The sequence below is a fragment of the Puntigrus tetrazona genome, chromosome 25 (genome assembly GCF_018831695.1).
Source record: "Puntigrus tetrazona isolate hp1 chromosome 25, ASM1883169v1, whole genome shotgun sequence".
Taxonomy (NCBI): domain Eukaryota; kingdom Metazoa; phylum Chordata; class Actinopteri; order Cypriniformes; family Cyprinidae; genus Puntigrus; species Puntigrus tetrazona.
Genome location: NC_056723.1, coordinates 3,476,216 through 3,495,455, shown reverse-complemented (window position 1 = coordinate 3,495,455; position 19,240 = coordinate 3,476,216). Strand labels below are relative to the sequence as shown.

General features: G+C 35.4%; 1 protein-coding gene across 1 annotated transcript in view; it reads right to left on the bottom strand.

The window, feature by feature from the left end:
* The window catches only part of LOC122331248 (major histocompatibility complex class I-related gene protein-like), a 36,992-nt gene that overhangs the window by 14,840 nt on the left and 2,912 nt on the right, over positions 1 to 19,240 (bottom strand). Inside the window, exon 5 of the mRNA XM_043228794.1 lies at positions 16,542 to 16,558. Coding sequence (XP_043084729.1) covers positions 16,542 to 16,558 — 17 coding nt within the window. The remainder of the gene's footprint in view (positions 1 to 16,541; positions 16,559 to 19,240) is intronic.

Below are 19,240 nucleotides of genomic sequence, written 5' to 3'. Positions count from 1 at the left end.
CTCACAATAGTGTGCTTTAATGTTTAATCTGGAACTTTTAAATGCTTTTATTTTGTACAAAATTGCACAGTCACAATTGTCAAAAATGGTTGGCCATTGAAAAGAATGGGGAAGAATAGAGCTAGTCTTCAGGTGCTTATATTTTCAAACATAAAGGCCTTGGACCTGTGCGTGTATGGATGGATGCATTTTCACGCTATCACACACACACACACACACACACACAGAGATCCATGCATACAAACTATTGTGAGTGTTACGCCTTTTTTGAAATAGGTGTAAAACTCACAACAGTTTGTATGCATGGATGCATGTGTGTGTGTGTGTGTGTGTGTGTGTGTGTGTGTGTGTGTGTAATAGCATGAGTATAAATGCATCCCCAGTTCAAGGCCTTTATGTTTGCAAACACAACATGCTCCTGAAAACTAGTTTTTCCTCTTACTCCATTCTTTCCCATTCATTTTTGAAAGCATTTAAAAGCAGACTTCTCGATTTAACAATAAAGCACACTTTCGACACTTTTGTGAGAAACAGGGCCAATGTTCATTTTTTTTTTTTTTATCTCATATTGAGGAAATTATTCATAAACATTTTTTTTCCCCACTCTAAAAATGTGGGGCCTATACTTTCATATAAATGAGCCGTGCGATCAGATGCACATGGAAACACAGAACCAGTCCTAAATGAAAGAAAACAAGCTGACAAAAGGATTGAATACAATATTTGATAAAATATAGCAAAATGAGTGATTTATAAGCAATTTTTTGAGGCTGTGTCCTTTTTTTCTTACAAGCAAGTCTAACAAGGTGATAATCTCCCCTAAAAAATAATGAAAATGATAAAAGAAAAAATTGTAAAAAAAGTAGTTATACCCTTTTGTGAACAAAATCGCTAAATTTCAGTCCAATGCGAAAAACATATATATTTTTCTTTTATTGAAATAGACCTGAACACAACATGAGGGTTAATCTAAATTCTATTTTGGGTTGACTTCAGCCGTGATTTGTTAACAGATCAACCTAAATTTGATCTGTATTTTATACATTAGTTAAATTTAATTACCTTCACTTGCTATATATACACTATATTGCCAAAAGTATTCGCTCACCCATCAGAATAATCATAATCAGGTGTTCAAATCACTTCCACAGGTGTCTAAAATCTGTATAAAAACCGCCGGAGCTGGGTCAGTGGATGCTGAGGCGCGAAGAGGTCGCCACAGTCAACTCTTTCCGCAGAGTCGGTCGCTACAGACCTTCATGTGGCCTTCAGATAAGCTCAAGAGAGCTTCATGGAATGGGTTTCCATGGCCGAGCAGATGCATCCTAGCTATACATCACCAAGTGCAATGCAAAGCGTCGGATGCAATGATGCAAAGCACGCCGTCACTGGACTCTAAAGCTGTGGAGACCTTCCCAAAAGGGTTGGACCGACGTCATATTGAACCCTATGGATTAGGAATGGGATGTCACTTAAGCTCATATGTGATTCAAGGCAGGTGAGTGAATACTTTTGGCTATATAGTGTATATATTATATAACACTTTTTGTCACATCAATTGTAATTGTTCTTGACTCATTTATGAGTTTTCTAAAATCATTATTCACTGAAAATTACACTCTCTGTCCTAGTTCTCCTTGGTGTGTTTAGAAAACCTGCGATGTCTGATTTGTGAATGAATCTTTTGAGTCTTTTCAGTGAATCGGTTTACAAATCTGGTCTGAATTATTCACTTGAATTTGACTCTTCTGTTTCTCCAGTCCAACGTTCTGAATAAATGGTCAATGACGTTGAAAATTGTATCCAAAGTATTTAGTAGTTCTAATTAATTCATCACCTAAATATAATCTGTATTTTGTAGTTTTAAAAAGCTAAATTTCATCACTTGAACAGCTAAAATGGACGCCGTTCTTACTCGTTCACAAGTTTTAAGGCATCGTTCACTGAAAATCTCGCCATATTGTCTTAGAACGAGTGTTTTGAGTTGGATCTTTTCAATGAAACAGATCACAGCTAAACTGGGCTGCATTTCCCAAAATCATCATAAGCTTTAGGTTGATCATAAATTCGTTGGTTTCAATGGGTCTACAGTGTATGTAAGATTACAATGCTTTTAGGACACGCAGCTCTGGACTCTTCTGGTTTTTAAGTTCGACCAAATCAATGATTCGATCAAGAGTATCCAATGCATAAAATGAGCAACCAACACAGATTTCAAAACGCCTCTTGCAGCCATAGTTGAAGAAAATTCATTCAAAACAGTAAAAGCAACATTATAATTTGCATCTAAATGCGCACTGGTTTAATATCTACCAGCCATAACAGTATTAAGGCGACAACGCAACCATGTTTTTCTTTATATTCTTATGTGCAGAAGCAGCTGAGGGCTGAAGTTTGGCCCCTCCTGTGATCCAGAGACTCTCTCGAGCGTCTTCCTGACGTCCTCTCTGCTAATGAAAGAGCAGAACACACTCAGCATAAAAGCAGTGACTTTGCTAACAGCCTCTGAAAAGGTCTCTCCGTTTGAGATTCGACATGCTTAAGCAGGTGAAATTTTCAAGAGGAAAACAACTTTTAATCTCCGTGATTGAAGCAAGCCAAGTCCGTGTCCTTTTCTGTTTCACTGGCTTTGCTCTTGAACGCTCAAATAAAGTCCGCCGCATCTGGCCGCTGCCTTTGATCTTTGGAGTTTAACAAGCTGGGCGTTCTTTGTTGCAGGAGAAGCTTAGGGAAGGCCAAAGCAAAGAACCAGTGTTTGGTGCGATGCTGCAGAAATGGAAACAAATGAACAAGCGACATCTAAATGTGCGTGACGTCAAAGTATTGCTTTTTACTGTAGCTTACAAAATTCATTTACAAGCTTTAGAATCTCTGCAGAAGCCGCAGATCATCGGATAACCAGCAATTATTTCTATATCATTTTATATATTTATTATAGTATTATTTGCATAGACTTCCCTCCAAATTTCATTCAAAAGAGACGACGAAGATATTGATTATAATAAAAATGCATTAAACACATACTACCTTTTTTCAAAAAACATTAATTACACTTTTTAAAATCAATTTATTCAGCATGTTTGCGTTAAATGTAGCAAAAGTCACAGTAAAAACATTTATAATATTACAAAATATTTCTATTTTAAAATAAATCAATTCTCAAAATTTTTATTATTTTCAACATAACGTTTCTTGAGCAGCAAATCGGTATAATACATTTATTTCTGAAGGATTGTGTGACAGTGGAGATGCTGAAAAAGCTTACATTGTACAATATAATAAAATAATTTTAACTGTAATATTGTTTTACTGTATTACTATTTATACCTTATAAAATATAATAAAAATATTTCTTTATGGAAATATACATAAAGTTATACAAAGTTCTAATAAAATAAAACAAAAATATAATAAAATGCTACAGATGAAAATGTATGTAAGTGTTATGACAGCATTTTAATATGCATTTTACAAAAGAACTGATATTATCCCATAATGGTGAAAACATTTCTTTATTAGCTTTATCATAACTGATATAATACTGACATGTTTTTCATCCTTGGTTCTCATTTGCTCTGCTGCTTTTGGCATATTATACAGTTAAGAAGTAAGTATATTTATTCCTCTGCTTCCAGTTTTTGAACATTAACCGCGCTCACGGTCGGTTGCTTAGAATCAAAGTTTTCAGTCCAACGGTCCGCTTAAATGAACGGTTGCAGCATTTCTATGCCGATAGTCAAAAGTCTGGAAAGGCCAGGCCAGACCGGCATCGACTCGTTTGAGAATAAGTGTCTGAAGCTGAAGGAAATGGCAGATGAGGGTTCAGGTCAGACGAGTGCCAAATCAGGAGTCTGACACACTGCAAAGAAGCGCCGAAATAATTTAGTTTGATATCCCTTATAGCTGCTTGAGTCACGTATCACTTCGGAAGAGCACAGAGCGGGATATCTGTAAAAAGCGGATATCTGCCGGCCAAAGACAAAGCAGAACGAATGAAGAAAGCAACGCTCGCGTTTAACTTCGAACAGAGGAGACTTGAAGCTATCTCTGAACCACGCAGACACGCTGAGTCACTTGTAGACGCTACTGAGCCTCTCTCTGAAGTAATGAAAGAGGTAATTGAATATTTAAGCACTTAATTAAATTTACTTTTTCATCAGAGTGGGAACAGTGCAGTGGCACTTACTGTCTAAGTAGCTCTTAAAATAAAGTTCCTGCAGCTCTGAAGGCGGCGGAGCCTCTCTGATCAGCCGAAATGATACGGAGAGATCTGAGCGGGGAGCTATCAGGATACGCTTTAGCGGTCGCTGAATCGCAGAGCTGGAATTTTCCGTCTTCATTTCCGAGAACTGTTCGCATGGCGTTCAGCGTGGCAGCGGGGAAAGCTGCGCAATGAGGCTAAGAGGCTGTTTGCACAACAGGAGGTGACGGCCGATCGATTCGGAGATAATCAAGATGCAACAGTCACTTTCACCAAACTTAACTTCACCCCAATTCTCTTTCAGGCTGGCAAAGACCCTCGGAGCTGATTCAGTGACCGAAGAACCTCGTTGGCGATGTCACGGGGCCCAGGGAAGAGTTTCTTCACCAGGCATTGTGGGTATATAGTGTTATGTTACATTTCGTGCGTGTAACTTGACTTGATCCTTATGAGGCGAGAAGCCTTCAAAGTGTTTTCAAACAGCTTTTTTTGACATTTGGCCCGTTCGTCGAATCGCAAAGTCAGCGAACATTTTTCAACAGGGTCTCGTGAAAAAACGTGTACCGTACTGCGCGTTTTGCAGCAGTAAAAAAATACGTGAAAAACACAGGTGAACCGTTTTTATTACGTTGATATCGGTATGTATTGCGACAGTTCAGAATTCAAACGATCAGTTGACTGTCGCTAAAAATGAATGCTTTATCATATTGGAAATATGCCTTCGCCAAATACAACCCTACACTTACCTGAAAGTGTTAACAAATGCAAGTGCGTTTTGTTATTCAAACCAGAGATCCTCGCCTCTCAAGTACATCTCTGCACTCCTTGAGACACGGAACAAACCTACCGTCTATATAAACACACAGATATGAAGCCAGATATGTGTGACGCTAATGATCAAAAGCATCCATTTTCAAATATTCCAGCACATTAATATTAACATGAACATGATATTCTTCAAGTAATTGTGCGAAGATTTATTCAAAACTCTGTAAATTTGAGTTTTTATGTGGACAGACTTTTTTTTTTTTTTTTTTTTTTACAGAAATAACAGATGAAAAAACTGATGTAAAGTATTAATTGAAACATAATTAATACAATATTTTAAATATATAAAATATTGTATGACATTATTATTAGTAGTAGGGTTTGTATTATTATCATTTAAATGTATAAATTAACACAATCTGATGTGTAGTAACCGATATAGCTGGACTAGACTTTACTTTGATGTTTGTGTTAATAATGATAATTAATGACTTATTAATATTACAAAAATCCAAAAAAACATTCAAAATGCTAAAAAAAAAAAAACGTGGTCTTTTGTAGGGATAAAACAAAAACAACTGCCAAATGAAGCTTGAGAGATTCTACATCTCTTGTCTAATTTAAAGGGAAATGCTATTCGTTATATGAGAAAGCAGGATAAATCGGTCTGTGACAGGATGTTTTCTTCCCGTCCTACTCGCTCATCTCGATCTTGGGAGATTTGAAATTGGTGGGATCGTCGAGCGTGACATTTATTTGGGTTTTCCACGGCATCCATCGTATTAGACTTCTGCACACCCAAGTATGAGTGTGTTATTAGTTATTTACTGCTATGATATATTCATAATTAATATAACTTAATATATTTTAATTTCAATTTTAAAAAGACCTGTAAAGTAAAAAGTAATATTACTTATTTAATTTCTATTACAATTTATTCATATTAAATTCATGTAATATTAATTATAATATTACTCTGTAACATTGTTAATATAAATAACAAAGCGGCTATATATAACTATTTTAAGTTATTATTTAATTACTAATATAATGTCATAATAATTAATATATACTAATTTATTATTTTTTAAATTAGCATTGCTACTAGTATTATTACATCTCAGAAATAAAGCACAAAAGCTTTCACTTTCACTTTAAGTACCTTTTAATGTGCTAAATTGACCCTTTAGAGTACAAACATGTGCCTTTTGAAAATATATATTTATTACCTTAATTTCTGAAAATGTACCACCACCACTACTAGTACTACTACTACTACTAATAATAATAAATATTATTAAAGCAGCGATTTAGCACTTTATATACATATTTCAAGATTATGTTTTGTATGTGTCATGCTAATTTTATATTTACGCTTACTGTTTTTTATTATTTTTATTACCACTTTTATGAACATTTATGTATTTAGTTTATTTCGCCCAATCCGATGCTCAGATGGATCAGTAGGTCAAAAAAGCAAACCAAAAAAGGCGATCGACTGATCAGGTGGCGCTACGCGTTCGTGAAATTCGACTGATTTACAGTAAAATGTTGATTTAAAGCGCTCCCGAACCGTGGTTTCTGCCTGCAGTCGCTAGGGCAGCGCTGGTCACCTGCATTAGCCACCAACAAACCTGTGGCGACCTCATTACTGAACTTATTTAAAGTGCTAAATTTCAGTAAGTGCCATAAATGCCCTCATTAATGTCACGCCGTGCGAAAAACAGAGATTTACTGATATTTCCTCAGCTAATTTATCTTTCTGTGGGGGAAAAAGAGAGTCTCTGGCCATCCGGTCGTCATCATCTGAGATCTGAGGGAAAAGTTTCAACTTTCCCAGGAAAAACTTTCTCATCGTTCTCTAATAACCGCCTGTGTTGTGCCTCTCGTCTTATCTGTTTGTTCTGGGGTCTAATCGCACATGTAAGCTGTTTATGATTCAGTATAGATGGAAATGATTGATGTTTGTGATCGCGCGTGATTTTTATTTCACTCGGTCTGTTCGGACTCATTAGAGGAATATCATATTCGCGGCCGCTCGGGGAAAAAAAAAAAAAAAAAAGGATCAGCAAAGTGAAATCTGTTCTCCATTTCTTTGCTCGCATATTAACTGTTAAAAAAAAAGGCCTGATTTAGCGCTTGGCACCTTCAAGGATTGAAATGCTCAGGTGGAAGACAGGAACAGGAAGTAGAGGAGAAAGGAACAAGAAATCGGGAAATGCTGTTCTGGCATAAAAAGATTAATGAAAGGCTCAGGTTCATTTCAAGTTCAGCTGCATTAACAGCATTTGAGGCGTAATGTCGATTTCAGCAGAAAGTCTTTGTTTTCAAAAATACATATACAATGCATTTATCATGCAAATGCAGTGCATGGGTCTGTAAATCGTTCAAATATTCCATAACAAGTTCATTTGTTGACATTTTTGAGGCGTGCTAATTTATGTTAAGTTCAGCATTTACTGAGACATTATTCATTTCCAAAGTTGCATCTCATTTCATCGTTAGTTAATCGTTATGTAATATTAACAAGTTAAGCGGCATAAATAATATTACCCATGAGCGACTTGCATTGAATTATTTTTAAACAAAATAGAAAAATATATATTTGATTTTATAATCCTGTTCATCATATTAGGGTCTCAAGCAATGTTATAGTTTTGCTTTATCATTATTACTTAATTTTACATTATATTTTTGTATTAATATTAAGAAGCGATGCTGTCAAATTATTAATTGCGAATAAATCACATCCAAAATAGAAAGTATTTGTATACTGGGTGTATTTATATATATATATATATATATATATATATATATATATATATATATATATATATATATATATATATATATATATATATATATAATATAATTATAATAACATTAATATAAACATGTAAATACAAGTCAATATTTAATTGTGATTAAATATTTGTCATAAATTATTTACTTATTTAGGTTTTTTTACATTTTCTTTATTTTCTAGAAAATGCATTAATTTTAATCCACTTTAGTCCTGTTTAGAGTGTGTGTTTATATATAAATAAATGTACATCTTTAAGCTTTGTTTACATGCAATTATTATTAATTAGAATGTTTTGTTTTTAGATCATTCACAATGTCACGAATGCTGTCAGACCCACGACATTGACAGAGATGTAAATAAATTACTTTTATTTAATTATTTATAAAAAATTTTTTTTTGACAATTTCTTTGATCCGATTTCTCCACATTTTGAATGAATTAACTTGAGTTTTATTGAACTTTTCAGTGTCCTTAATTCGAAGTTATTCATTTACATTTTTGTATCATTTAACAGAGTTTAACTTTGAGCCTGAGCCACTTCTTGGTTTCTCATGTTGGCTCAAAACAACAGATTTCTTCAACAGGCTTTGACAGCGTTCCCAGCGCACTCGGAAAAGCAGTTCAGCAGTTTCATCCGGGATGTGGTGATCTCCTCTTTGAAGGCGTGCCAGGTAGGAACAGGGGCGAATCTCCATTGCAAATCACGAACTCTGTCTTGCTGATGCTAACATCTTTCTCCTGTAAGCGTATTTATATAAGTACAGTGAAACCTACTAATGAAATCTGTCGCGTCGATTTTTTACAGATAATGACTGGAATATTGTACTCTGGGGAAAGAGGTTTGCGTCAGGTTTGATTTTTCCTACACCGACCGGCGTTAAAACCTCTCAGTCTTGAGGCAAAACTATTTATGCTGCAAAACTGCTTTCAAACTAGTTCTGATTCTTATTGCGTGGCGTAAAAAAATCATGCACTTTAGGATTATTGAAAAAGCTGGTTTGGATGCGTTAAGTAATTAAGTGGAAGCAGAATGCTAACTTTCCCAGTTAATGAGCAGATGTAAGAAGGCAGGATGGATTCATTAAAGTCCTACTGCGATCTTTAATTTGAGCTTATCGGTATCAAGCTTGACATTTGATCGTGCATCAGAACAGACAGTTTTCCATAATGATCTGAAGCAGAGACTTCAAAGGCGCTGTGAGAGATACAGTAGGTGATGGCAGGTCGACGCAGACAGCGTATCAAATATACCTGCCACGCGATGCTGGCTTGGCAAGCCATTCAGATGTATTCTGATTTCTGTAAAAGCGGCGTGGTAATGTGATCGATTTTAGCGGTGGCGTTTGCTGCTTCGTTTTTTTATGCAGTAAATAAAGCGCTGTAATATCGTTTTATTGCAGCAGCGCATCAGATCGTGTAGCGTGTGGGTTGAGTAAATATAATAAAAGTGCACACCTGCGTGTGAATCAGATGATAATGTATTATTTGATGATAACGATTGGTGACACAGATTAACTGCGTGTTAGCTAAATGTTTTCCTCAATGCACTCCAAATTAATACTTAGTAAGGTAAAGTACAAATATAGTAAAATAATATTTCAAGGTGTCCTTTAGCAGTCATAGCAATATATATATATATATATATATATATATATATATATATATATATATATATATATATATATATATATATATATATATATATATATATAATAAACGACAATAAATTAGGACTACATATCAAAAATGTATGTATGTGTGTGTGTGTGTGTGTGTATTGTATATATATATATATATATGTATGTATATATATATATATAACTATGTATATATATATATATATATATATATATATATATATGTATATATATATATATATATATGTATGTATATATATATATATATATATATGTATATATATATGTATATATATATATATATATATATATATATATATATATATATATATATATATATATATATATATATATATATATATATATATATATATATATGTATATATATATATATATATATATATATATATATATATATATATATATATATATATATATATATATATATATATATATATATATATAATTTTTTTTTTTTTTTTTTTTTATACATGTTTTACTTTTAACTTTACATTCATACACTTAGCTAAACAATATTTTTTTGAACACTGTGTAGAAGCAATTTTATGTTTTAATTTGTACTTTTTTTTTTTTTTTTTTAATTAGGTCATTATTTAGTTATGAAGCACATTTAAAACAGAACATTAGAAAAAAAAAAAAATTGTGTTTTGTTTTTGTTTTTGCTTGTTTTTCATGTGACAAGGTGAATATCCTGCAGGAAGTAATATAATATAGGCCGGGACTTGATATTGAAATCCATCTGGATTTGATTGGATAGATGAAACTGATTGTTTTTTTCCTGCCCATACACTCTTATTTCTTTTGATGCGTGTACAAGACATTTCTGGGTCATTTTTGATTTCATGTAGTCCATGCATTGCAGTCTATGTGGCGCGTACACACACACACACACACACATCTGCACATGCTCACTTTCAGCTGGGGTCCGGGGTCTCTGTTTTGTGGGGTCAGTGGCAGCGCAGTGATTGTTATAGCAGGCTTCAGCCGCTCGTGTTTCTGATAGTGCTGCCTTCCATCAGCAGAGAGAGAGAGAGCAGATGGAGGGTAGGTAAACTCTCTGTAGGAGGAGTTTTTAACCTGCTGTAAGAAAACCTGCAATTTAATGCCTGTTACTGGACTGCATCCCAATGCAGGGGCTGGAGCAATTGTTCAGACTACATCCCTGCGCTTGTTTTCAGAGCTGATATAGAGCCGCCTGGCTCCTAGTTGTTGCAGCTCTGTGTAATAATATGTTCTGTGTCCATTCACACAAATGCTTGTTTGTCTGTTAAGTAATGTACACGCCTGTATGGTTGAGAAATACATTTGAATCATCCTCATTTGGGGAGCTATTTTGAGCAAATATTTACATGCACTAATCAATCAATCAAGAGTCCAATGTAGTGTGTGTATGTGTGTATGTGTGTATGTATGCATAAATGCGTGTATGCGTGCGTGTAATGCGTCGCGATGTCGTCGCGTGATGTGTCGCGCGTGTAATGTATTGCGTGTGTGTGTGGCGTGTGTGCGGCGTGTATGCGTCGCGTGTCGCGCGATGCGTGCGTGTGCGTGTGCGTGTGTGTGTGCGTGTGTGTGTGTGCGTGTGTGTGTGCGTGTGTGTGTGTTTGGGGCCAAGTAGAGAAAACTGTCAGACGCAAACAATTGGTTTTCTGTGATATTCAATGAGGTTTTGTTGAAATTGAAAGGATGATTTGTGACAGTTTCGGTAGCATCAGAAAGAATAGGTTCAACAATCGATAATGCTTTACCATGTGTCATATTTCTGTGTTTATGAATTTATATTCATTATAACTTTTTCAGCTATTATGACAAATTGTGATTATAAAATAAGCTGTATTTAAATCATACTATATCAGTTTTATTATTGTTGTTGTTATTTATTAAAAATATATTTTTACTCTATATTTTTCATTTTTGTGAGAAAAAGTATTATATAATAATAATAATATAAATATGTTAAGGGTTTAAAAATGTCAATTATTAATTTATTGCAGCTGTCATTATAAAATAGTAAATATATAACAAATAATATGAACAAATATTTTATTATATTAATATTAGCAGATACAAATAAAATTGTAAATATATTTAATATTAATGTTATTTCTATTTCATATTAATAAAATACATTCTAAAATATTTATCCATTTTTCTAAAAAAAAAAAATCCAAAACAAAATATGAATAATTATTTATACAAAAATAAATATATTTATTATAAAATTACATAATATTAATTAGAATTTTACATTCATAAGCATAACAAATCTCTGAAAAAAGTACCAAATATTTTTATTTAATTTAGTTTGTACCTCTTTATGGAAAAATTCAATAATGTATTAAATACGTTTTCTATTCTAAACAAAAAACCCTGCGTGTAGTAAATTTAATTACTATTTTAAGCTATTTAACAACCCTGTGCATTTCAATTATGAGTTGTATTTTCCAAAGACAGGGCGTCCTGGAGCGTCTCAATTTTTTTGGATTTAGCAAACTTCTGGGGCTCCAATTCTGTCCCTAGGTAAGCCGCACTCACTCAGACACACCGGGGACTTTACAAATCTATAATGAGGCCATTTTCCCTCATAAAGCGGCGGCCCGGTGTCAGAGTATTCCTGGCAGGCTTCATTTCTCATCCGCTCTGCTGGAAGAGCTGTATGATATTAGAGGAGTTCCACAGTAAATAAACCTCATATAGATGAATTTCAAGCTGTGTGATATTCCTCTGGATAATTTATTCTTTTGTTTGTGTGTCTTTGACTGTGGATTTGCATATTTTGATTGTTTTTTGCTTCTGTGGGTGAGTGAAAGACAGCTCCAGAGATTTTCACCTCACAGCTGCCACGGTTATCTACTTTCCACTCCCAAGTGTGTGTGCTTTTAAAAGCTCATAAATGTTATATATTTATTTGGAGAAGGTGAAGTGTGTAATTTTGTTTGATGGTAAAATGCTTTTCACTTCCCACTTAATATGCAGGGACAACTAGAAGTCAACCGGAGGTTGGTGCTTTGAAAAGTGTATACACAGCGACTCTTCTAGTGGTGAGACAAAAAAGCATGACATAGCAATATTGACTACGCTATGAAATTTATTGCTGCAAGGGGATGAAAAACAATTGTGAACTTTAGCTAAGAATTATGTGCATATCTCCAGAATTTTTTATTTTATCTCAATTCATTTGTCCCCCATGGAATGAAAATTTTTGTCTCTCAATTAAGTCACAATTCAGCCTTTTTGAGATACAGTATACACTTTATTTTGAGCCTATCTGGGTTTATATCTCACGAATCAGCTTTTTTTCTAAAACTGTGAAGAGATATAAACTCGTAAACTCTCACAACTCTTTTTAGTAATTTTTAGAGTTTACATTTTGTAATGGATCACGAGTTATAAACTTAATTCAGAAATGCAAACTTAGAGATTGCGAGATATAAACTCAATCGTTTCCAAATATTCTAGCGTTTACATTTCGCGATCGGTTTGTTTGGAATTATGAACTATAAAAAATTGTAAAAATGTAAACTTTAAAATATAGAGATACAAACTTAGAATTGTGAAATGTGAAAATCAAATTTAAACTATTAATTGTGAAGCAAACTTTGAATTGTGAGATGTAGGACTAAACATAGATTTGAGATGTAAACCTAGAATTATGAAATATAGCTCAGATTTCAGATGTAAAGTTAAGGTGGAGTTGCAATTTTAAGCACTTTTCCAAAATTTCACATTTACTTCCAGTTATTTTTGCAATTGAGAAATATATGTCTGGAATAGCACATAAAAGTCAAAATTCACAAATAAAAGCAATAAAAAGTCACATTTATTATCATGTAGGCGGAAATGAGCATCCGTAACTTCCATAATTCATGACTAGTTGTTCTGCTGACCGACAGCAGATGGGGTAAATATATTTTCTAATATAATACATTCTTTTTGTGAAGTCTATCAGGAAGGGTTCTCCCAAGTGTGCCGTCTAGAAAGCGAAGCCGGATGAGTTCTGGAACAGAGCTACTGTGTTGCTTGAAGTCGGTATATGTCTGTCATACTGTAGCGTCTTCCAGTCATCGGGGAGAGATTCTGGCACCGTTCGTCATAATTAAGGTCTTATTAAAGGACATGCGCGAGTGCAGATATACCTGATTCACCTGTTTGGCGGGATGATGGGATTCTGTTCTCAGCTGGGAAAGCTTCACTTGAAAATGCCAAGATGGAAACCAGGATTTGTTTCTCAGAATTGAGATGTAAACTTGCTTACGAGCAATGAGTCGGCTGCAGCGAGCTCATGTTTGTGTTCTCTTTTAGCCTGGAGGGTAAGGTGCAAAAGCAGTTAACTTGCTACTTGTGCGAATCGATTCTTTGACTACGACACGCCAGTCAGTGTTGTCTCCTTTACCCAGAAAGCGAATGAGATAACGACAGAGAGGAGGAAATGAGATCGAGGATTCAGACACATTAGTACTGTGCGTGTGCCTAACCATTAGGCCATAATGCGTTTGGTAATTATACATTGTAACGTTCCTTTCTGCTCTAGGGGAATATCCTCCAGTCTGCGGACGTTTGCATGTCGTTGCGCATAAGTGCGCAGAAGCACGCCCGCTCGATGTCTCATATATAATAAAGCCTGCGTTGTATATGTGTGTAATGAGCATAAGCGGCAGTCTGTGAGCAGAACGTGGAAATTTATGCAAGCTCATAAAAGCAAAACAGCAATTCACCAGCTCGCAACGGTTGATTATGCAGTCTGATCTGATTCGGCAGTATACCGTAGATAAACACAGCGGAGCGATCTCCCACGGCGATTGGTCCCAGAATCCAAAAAAGCGCACGAATCGCGAGATCAGCGAAATGTTCGCCATAGCTGTGTGCTCTCTGGTGAAATTTATAGTATCTGTATCGTCCTTTGGTGAGATCTAAGAACATCAGAGTCTACTGGCGAGGCTGGCACGCGTTTTTTTTCCGTGCATCTGGCAGTTGAATTTGTTTGAGCACTTTGAATCTCAAATGTCAGATTCTGCTCCTCTCTCATTTTCTGTGAGAGAAATGAAACATCACCATTAACATTAAGACATGTCTTGCCTAATTAAGTTGTAATTAAATTTGTTCTCCAGGGTTCTTTTTTTTTTTAAACAATACAATAACACTCATCTGGCTCCAATACTGGAGGAGCAAACTTGATAAAGTGGTTCTTGTATTGAAAATGTCCCACATTTGTGAAAATGTCCTAATAGTCTTTTTCGGTAGCAAATGTAGAGTTGATTGAAGAAAAAGCCTGTGAGATGAACTCTGAATTAATCAGATTTTAGAGTTTTGATTGTATTAAGATTCATTATTAAATGACCAAATGAAAACGTATTCAATTCCACTTCTTTATCCTATATAGTATTTAAAAGCATAGTATGTTTAGTACAGTACACTTAAAGAGAGGCTTCGGATGGCGTACTTTGGATTGCAAGCAGGATTCATGTATGTTTTTTTATTTATTGTTAAAATTACCACAATCCTTTGTAGTCCCTACGTAAGCAGGCGCTCCGTGTGCATGAAAGCGTGAAAGGTATCTATTAAGTTAAATTTCACACAGTCTTGCAAGACAATACCATGTTTAATGATCTAAAACAACTGCGAAACAAGCATTTTTAGCTTTCAGACACAGCCGATGAGTTTTATATATTTTTAAATCGCAATGAGCGTAAGATCTGCAGCGGCCATAATGGTTTATAAATATCACGAACTTGTTCATTTAATAAAATAAGTCGGTGGATGAATAAATTTTACGGCGATGATAACACTAACGGTGTCTAGTGAAGGGTTTTCATGTGGAATAAAGAATAGTTCGCAATGTTACGCTTTCAAAAGTTACCGTTTTAAGCATAAGCGCTGTAGACTTGGCAATGCTGAAAACACACTGACCTAAAAAGCTTTGATCGATGGCGTACTTTATGATCAGCGTACGTATTTTTAGCTCATATTAGAACTGGAGTGCAGCTTGCAGCAACCTCAAGAAAGCGGTGCATTTATCGATCTCGCGCTCTCTGATTTTGTATGATTAATTATTCGTTTTCACGTTGCATTGAAAAATAACTGTAAGGTGACAAAAGCGACCACAGCGTTTAGCATCCTCGTTGTTTTTGAAATGAGTTAAGTTCGTTAAACGAAAGCCAGATCAGAAGGTTCATGCAAGAGTGATCAAGTCAAAGCGAAATTTAAGGGGTTGATCCGCGAACAGCTCTCGGCGATCGCTCATTTATCGTTAATGGTAACTACTGGTAATTATTCCAGCCTGGTCAGGTTAGGGTTTATTTGTATAACGTGTGAAGGTTTAAGTGATGGCACTGCAACATCGATTTCACATTTCGGAGAAGAATCAGTCGAATTCAATTCCAGTTTTGTACAATATGCAAAGAATATAGCGTCTGAGCAAACCGTCGACAATGCGTGATGAAGATGCGTAAAATGGTTTGCTTTAGGATGAATTCTGATCCATCAGTTTCGGATGTGCTCCGATATCTCAGACTTACGAGCAGGAAGGTGATCTGAAGATGACATGCAAAGAAACAATACGGCAATGCAATACTAACTTTTTGCATATACGAGTGCGATTGCCAACAAAGAAAACCGGCAACCAGATTGCAGAGGACAAATATGCAACTCTACGAATTAGTTTTGTAGGTGTGCACTTAGCAGATGATTGTTCACTTATAGCTGCTTGTGACCTCCTGTGAAATCTCGACTCGTTTACGCATTTATTTTCCACTGATTACCACAAGCTCCCAGTTGGAGTAAAAAGTGATTCAACTGTGGTAGTTTTGTATGCAATGCGCTTGATTGAAATGCCTTTTATACCACTTCAAATAAAATTCAACTATTAAATATAATAATTAATTAAGCTACTTTCTGGCGTAGTATCTTGTTAGCTCAGAATGACACCTAATCAGGTTTCACGTACAAAGTTGCAAATTGAACTTGTGAGAATAAAAAGCGTTTTTACGTCACAGCGAGTCAAAGAGAACAAAATCGTCACTTCCTGATAAACTGACACTAAATACTAAATATCACAAAACGTTAGGAGAAGCCAATGAATACTATAATTAAATAGCCTTGGATAAAACACAATCAATGCTGTCATTGCTTTTGTTAATTACAATACATAAATACTTTCAAGATTCAAGATTAGCATTTCCAGAATGACCATAACACCATTTGAGATGCTGCGGGGCGAATCGATCCTTCTGGTTGCTCAGGTTATCACGGTCCTTACGCATAAAAGTTTTTCGACAAATGCATTTCATTTCCCACTTGTTTTTCGCACAAGATGAAAAACCGCCTCAAGTGAAACTGAAAACCTTTTTAGGCGTGTTTTAATTATTTTTACTTCTCCCTCATAAGCTTACTTCAAATATACAGCCAGATAAAACCATAGCCATTGTAGCATTTTGGTAATTTACATAATTTCAAACCATGCTCTTTTTATCCTCCTCTTTGAATACTTGCATTTTACCTTTTGTGATGGATTAAAAAAAACAGGCTTTGCTACAATTGCCCACAAACCAAGAATCCAACCGGCATATTATCTTAGTTTGGCATATAATCTCTCCGTTTAGCATTTTTATCGTGCTGTTTAGCATTTTTTTATGTCATAGTCTCATATGTTTAGGCGTGCAGTGTTGATCACGGAGTCTTGCTTTGGCGTTTTTGTCAGATCAACAGTGCGGCAACACCCCTTCCTGTTAACAAACGCGAACATTTTGTGATCGGAGTTTGTTTGTTGTGTGAAAAAATTAGTTTGCTACTTGACGTTTTATTTCCTGGTCCCCTTTTGCAGAGGTGAAAGGTGCTAATGAGCTCTCTGTAGTGATGTCATATTTTCCCACAAATCCCTGTAATACTCTCCCCAAAAAGCGATCCCACCACGACCGAAGAAGAAAGACTACGATTCACATCCCACTTTCTTCAGGCTGATAAATAAGCATGTACTTCTGGTATTAGTCTGTTTCCATGGCAACTCTCTCCAGTCACAGGGACTGAGGCAGGGTGAGATGCGGCAGGTAGTCAAAAACCCCAGCGGTGTAATATTTCACAGTTCTCAAGCGTTCGTGTTATCGAGTCTAGGTTAAGATTGCGCACATATCCCCATGCTTGTTTGTTCGGCATAAAGCCTCTCGCGTCAGCTGTTGGTTTCAAGTCATGCTAAACACCACATAGAGCACGCATGATGCGTGATGAATTAGCTCAATGCTCGAGAATATTAATCACTTTGTCATCACAGCGGTGGAGGAAGCAGTTTAGCACAGCTAAGTCGTAAAGACTCATTTATCATATTCTGGAGCGCGCTACGCCTATCACACACATGTGAGCTGCTCTCCTCCTCTTCTTTCAAACTAACAGCCCTGACACCAAGACATACAAAAGCAACGGAGACAAGCATTTTACTGGTAATGAACGTAACTGCTGTCTTAAGCTGACAGCACACATTTAACTACTCGATGCACTGCTGCTTTAAAAGTGGGAGGAGCTGAATAGATTAAGGCGGTGATTGGTCAGGAATTGTGTTTGGAGGGGATATGGATTTATTCGCGGGCGGATGAACAGAGCAGAGATTCATTTTCTAATAAAATTCTCAATAAAATGTATATATATATGTGTGTGTGTGTGTGTATATATATATATATATGTGTGTGTGTGTGTGTGTGTGTGTGTGTGTGTGTGTGTGTGTGTGTGTATATATATAAAATATATATATATATATATGTATATGTATGTGTATGTGTGTGTGTATTTCTCTCACGACATTCAAAGTCGTATTGATTGATGAAGAGCCACATCATGTATGGCGGCCATTAAGAAGCGTCCATGCTGGGACTTGATTATCACTCTCTGGGTTCATCAGTGATTAGAAGTAGAAGTAGAATGTGATTCAAGGTGGATCTCCGACTCGAGACGCGTCGTCTGATTCTGAATCACGCAGGAAAAGAACCCTCAGTAAGTGCGCTCTTCAGATGTATCTCAGAAAAACCGTTACTACTAAACTACACACACTCACTTATAATAACTCCACCATCTGTGGAGTCGGTTTGTGTGGTCGCGAGACGAAAGGTTCTGCTGAGTTTTAGAATTATCCACTGACGCTCAGGCGTGATCATAAACACGCTATGACTTGCGTAGCCGGACTTTCAGCTATCGTCATAAAGTCACGGAGATACACTACCTTATCACAGCCAAGAACTTTGCCAGAAACAAAAAGAATGTCTGACTGGTATGAAACTAACGTCACATGGATTTTTAGGGCATTTTGAATCTGAAATTTGAAACGGGATCATTTTGACCGTTGTAAAGTGGACTAGATTTAGCGTTGCGTTCGTTGTCTCTGCTTTAAATGGTTAAATGTGCATTGTATTAATGCATTAGGCAGGTGCTTTTATACAGAAATGACATGTAGTGCATGAGCGTTGATATGGATAGTTGACATATCCTGTGTCTAAAAATTAAAAATAAATAAAATAAACCAGCACTCTAACATTGAAGGTAAACCTCTCTAATGCTGGCTTTGTTACTCTAGGAATGGATATAAATTACTGTCACACCACAGACAGTTATATTTTATTAGTCAACTACTAGAGACAGAAGGCTGAAAATCACTAAATACATTTTAAATAATGAATAATAAGTGTGTAATGCAATTATAAATTTTAATTAGCCATTTCTGTCTCTTTTTGTAATTAATTTTATTCATTTATTAATGCAATAAATATATTCGTAATTTGAAATATAATTTTGCATTTTAAACATTTTGATAATGATTCTAAATGTATA